The sequence below is a fragment of the Brassica oleracea genome, chromosome C2 (genome assembly GCF_000695525.1).
Source record: "Brassica oleracea var. oleracea cultivar TO1000 chromosome C2, BOL, whole genome shotgun sequence".
Lineage (NCBI taxonomy): Eukaryota > Viridiplantae > Streptophyta > Magnoliopsida > Brassicales > Brassicaceae > Brassica > Brassica oleracea.
The window spans coordinates 10,093,628-10,097,307 of NC_027749.1; the positions used below are offsets into that span (position 1 = coordinate 10,093,628).

At 36.7% G+C, this 3,680-nt stretch overlaps 2 protein-coding genes across 3 annotated transcripts in view; one reads left to right on the plus strand and one right to left on the minus strand.

Annotated features, from left to right (window-relative positions):
- Positions 1-1,557: 1,557 nt before the first annotated feature.
- On the plus strand, positions 1,558-3,275 carry LOC106326656 (probable FBD-associated F-box protein At1g32375). 2 transcript variants are annotated; one of them, XM_013764571.1, is made up of 4 exons: positions 1,558-1,733; positions 1,835-2,450; positions 2,544-2,675; positions 2,760-3,275. In XM_013764571.1, the coding sequence occupies exons 2-4, from the start codon at positions 2,013-2,015 to the stop codon at positions 3,036-3,038; spliced, it is 849 nt and encodes a 282-aa protein (XP_013620025.1). In that variant the 5' UTR covers positions 1,558-1,733; positions 1,835-2,012; the 3' UTR covers positions 3,039-3,275. The 2 variants fall into 2 exon arrangements, with proteins under 2 accessions (XP_013620025.1, XP_013620024.1); XM_013764570.1 differs by having other exon boundaries at positions 1,835-2,675.
- The window catches only part of LOC106323399, a 1,724-nt gene continuing 1,125 nt past the window's right edge, over positions 3,082-3,680 (minus strand). The window contains exon 3 of the mRNA XM_013761534.1: positions 3,082-3,141. Coding sequence (XP_013616988.1) covers positions 3,082-3,141 — 60 coding nt within the window. The remainder of the gene's footprint in view (positions 3,142-3,680) is intronic.

A 3,680-nucleotide genomic window follows, 5' to 3' on the forward strand; every position in this document is an offset into this window, starting at 1 on the left:
TTCGGTCCATTGTTCGGTCCATCTTGCTTCTGAATAAATCCCGAATGCGTTCTTTTCTTTCAAGCTATCTAGTAACCTGCATATTACACTTAAGAACACCAAAACGCATCAAATAGACCAAAACATTAATTAAAACCGACCATTTAATTGCTCCAAAACGAGTTTAAAACCGTTAAAAACACGGAATATCATCAGCCTGAATATTAATCTGATTAGGATCTGCCAGAGTCGTCTCTTGAACTGCACAGAGTGTTTGAAGAGCCTCCCTTGTCTTCTTTATGATTTCTCCAACTTTCTCCTTACCTAGACTCTTCAGAACTGATTTCAAAGCCTTAAGCTTCTTTGATAACCTGAATAATGCCGAAGTAGAATTATACAGAGGTGCAGTCTCCATCTAAAAACCTTCAACCCGCTGAATAAAATCTGGCATATCAACCAGAGCATTTACAAATTTGAACGGCTTCTTCGGTTTCATTAGTTTTGACTTAATTATTATCCTGCATCTCTGGTGATCCGAGCAACCTCCAGCCTCAAATATGCAATATGATTGAGGGAACAACCTCATCCACACTTCATTCATCAATGTGCGATCCAACTTCTTACGTATGACTCCATTTTCTCTTTTGTTGCACCATGTAAAACGTGGCCCTTGATACGACATGTCTATCAGAGAACAATACTTCATAGTGTCCTGAAACTCCTGCATTCTCAAAGAACCATGAGGATCATCCTCCACATAATGCTCACATCCATTAAGAATCTCATTGAAATCCCCTTGCACTATCCAAGGAGATTTCCTTATTAAAGGAGAATTCTGGTGATCCTTAAGATCCTTCCAAAGCTCCATTCTTTCTTCCTCCAGATTGAATCCATATACAAATGAACATAAAATCTCATCTACCCCTTCCTCCGATAAAACAGAACACGTTATTAACTGCGCACTCTGAAAACATGGAGTAATTCTCACCATTGGACTCCATACTATCCATAGTCTACCCCGACGACTGTACTCATAATTTTTAATTTAAGACCATCCAGGAAAAACATCCTCCAATATCCTCTTCACTTTATTCTCCTTCACACGCGTTTCAATTAAACACCCAAACTGAAACCCACACTTCATCACTCATTCCTTAACTATCTTATGCTTAGAGAATTTATTAAAGCCCCTAATATTCCCGTAGAACCCAGACATATATACTTTTTCATTTCTAATTAGATGAATTTATAGAATGAGTATTTTATTTCGGTTGTTTTAGATTTTTAGTGTAAAAAACTAATAAAATAATTAATTAATTTAAAAAAATAAATTAATTGCTTTGTATTCACTCTTATGAATATCATTAATTTTTGTTAATTAAATACTTTGAATAAAAATAATATTTTCCTTAATATGTGTGTTTTGAACTAAAATTTCATTTAAATTGGAACGGAGGGAATATTATATTATTGAAAGATATATAAAAAATGAAAATTCGGTTGAATGGGTAGACCGGTCTGACCAGCCACCTAGAAACAGTACCAATCCGCGACGGTCCAGCTCTCAAAACATTGGGATTTTAGGGTTTGTTACAAAGACGTTCTTGGCTGTACAGCGAAAGACTAGTGTTATTTGTCTTCTGACTCTTCGTCTTAAATAATTTGTATTTGATCTGAAAAGAAATGAACCAGTTCGTGAACTGATTAGTTTTCGTACTAAGCATCTCCGGCGCGCGGCATTTCTACAGTATCCGGTGTGTTTCCATTTCTTTATCTACTCTTTAGGATTTTTGATTGTCTCCAGTGTTATTTGTTATTCTCAGCTGCTTACGACTTATATTTTTGTTGGTTCCAGCGAAAATTACAGAGAGATTCGGAAGCAAAAGCAGCTCAGTAATTTTTTATCCGTTAAACGCTCTGTGCGCGAGTTAGATATCGACATTAGCAGCCCTTCGATTTTGACTCCGGTCACACTTCCATGGAGCTTGTATGCCGGAGGATGTAAAACGCTCGTGACGTTGAAACTAAGTAACATGACTCTTGTGGACGCTTCTTCCTTGCCAGCTTCTTTCCCGTCTCTTAAAAATTTGAGCCTCGTGAAGATGAAGTACCCGAGTGAGGAATTTATCAACAAGCTTTTAGCTAGTTGTCCTGTTCTTGACGACTTGGCTGTGGAACAGTGTAGTGGTGACGGTGTGACCGTTCTCGCTGTTCAAATACCGTCTCTAAAGAGTTTATCATTGCGAAAACGACCAGACACGGATGATGACGAAGCTTATGGTTTTGTGATAGATACTCCTTCTCTGTTGAGCTTTGACATTGTTGATCATTGCGGTGAGCTTTGTGTCGTCGAAAGTTATATGCCTGAGATTGTGTATGTGAATCTCGACATTAATTATCGTCGTCCCTGGAAGATGTTGACTTCTCTTTCTTCAGTCAAGGAGCTCGAGTTATGTTTAACATCCTCAAAGGTAAAATGTTATTTATATTGTTTCACCATCTTCATATCTCTGTTTGTTTTAGATATAGTCAATCTGTTTGCATTATATTTCCTTATTATGCAGGAATATCCTGTTGGTATTGTCTTCCACAATCTTGTACATTTAACGATATGCACATGTGAGACAGAGTGGTTGAATCTACTTTTGTGTGTGCTCAAAGATTCACCTAAGTTACAAGGCCTCAGGATTGAACAGGTATAAACTTGTATATCATAAAGCCAAAATAATTCAGTCCATTTATGATGAGATAATCAATGTGTTGTTCTTCTAACATCTCAGTACCATAACATTCGAACTGGGGAACAGCGGTCCTGCTGGAAGGAACCAAGCTCAGTTCCTGGATGTGTGTTAACGAGTCTTGAAACTCTGGAATGGGTTAAATACGAAGGAACAGAAGAAGAGAAAGAGGCAGCAGCATTTATTTTTAGAAACGCAAGATTTTTAAAGAAGGCAACTATTTCCTCTTCATCGACGGATCCGGTCAAGAAACTTGAGATGCTCAAAGGGTTGTCATTTCTATCAAGGTGTTCAAGTTCCTGTCATCTGACATTCGACTGAAGTCACTAGATCCTTAAGGGTAAATTAAGACATATTCAATAGTCTAAATAAAAATCTTTTCGTTTGGGTTGGTTTGCTTTGTGTTCCCAGTGGTCCACTGTTTCTGCTTTTTGAGAAACACAAATTAAATATGAAGATCAAATCCTTAAAAGAGTCTTTAATTAGGGGAAATTGCCATATTTAATGTGTCTTTGGTTTTCCATTTTTTAATGTAAATTTGAATCAAATTAAATATTAATTGAGCATATATATTTAAAGAGTCTTTGATTTTTCTTTTTATTGAAACTAGTATTTTACTTTTTACTGAAACTAGGCGTTTTGCGTGCCTATGCGGACATAGTTACTTATTAATACATTCTTTACTAATTAAAATATTATAATGATAAATTATTATGAGAAAATGACACAAAGAACATCAAACAAAGTTTTCCTCTCCAAACTAGCCCTCAGGATCAGAAATCACAAAAATAGGTTTCACTAAATGGGTAATTTACCCTTATGCCCTCTTCTTTAAGTAATTAAAAAGAAAAATTTGAAATCAATTGTCGCCGTCCTCGTTTCATCGCTTCTTCTTTTCCTCATCGCTGTCTTTGGCCGTCGTCGTCTCTCCCTCGTCGTCATCGTCGTCGTCTCTCCGTCGTC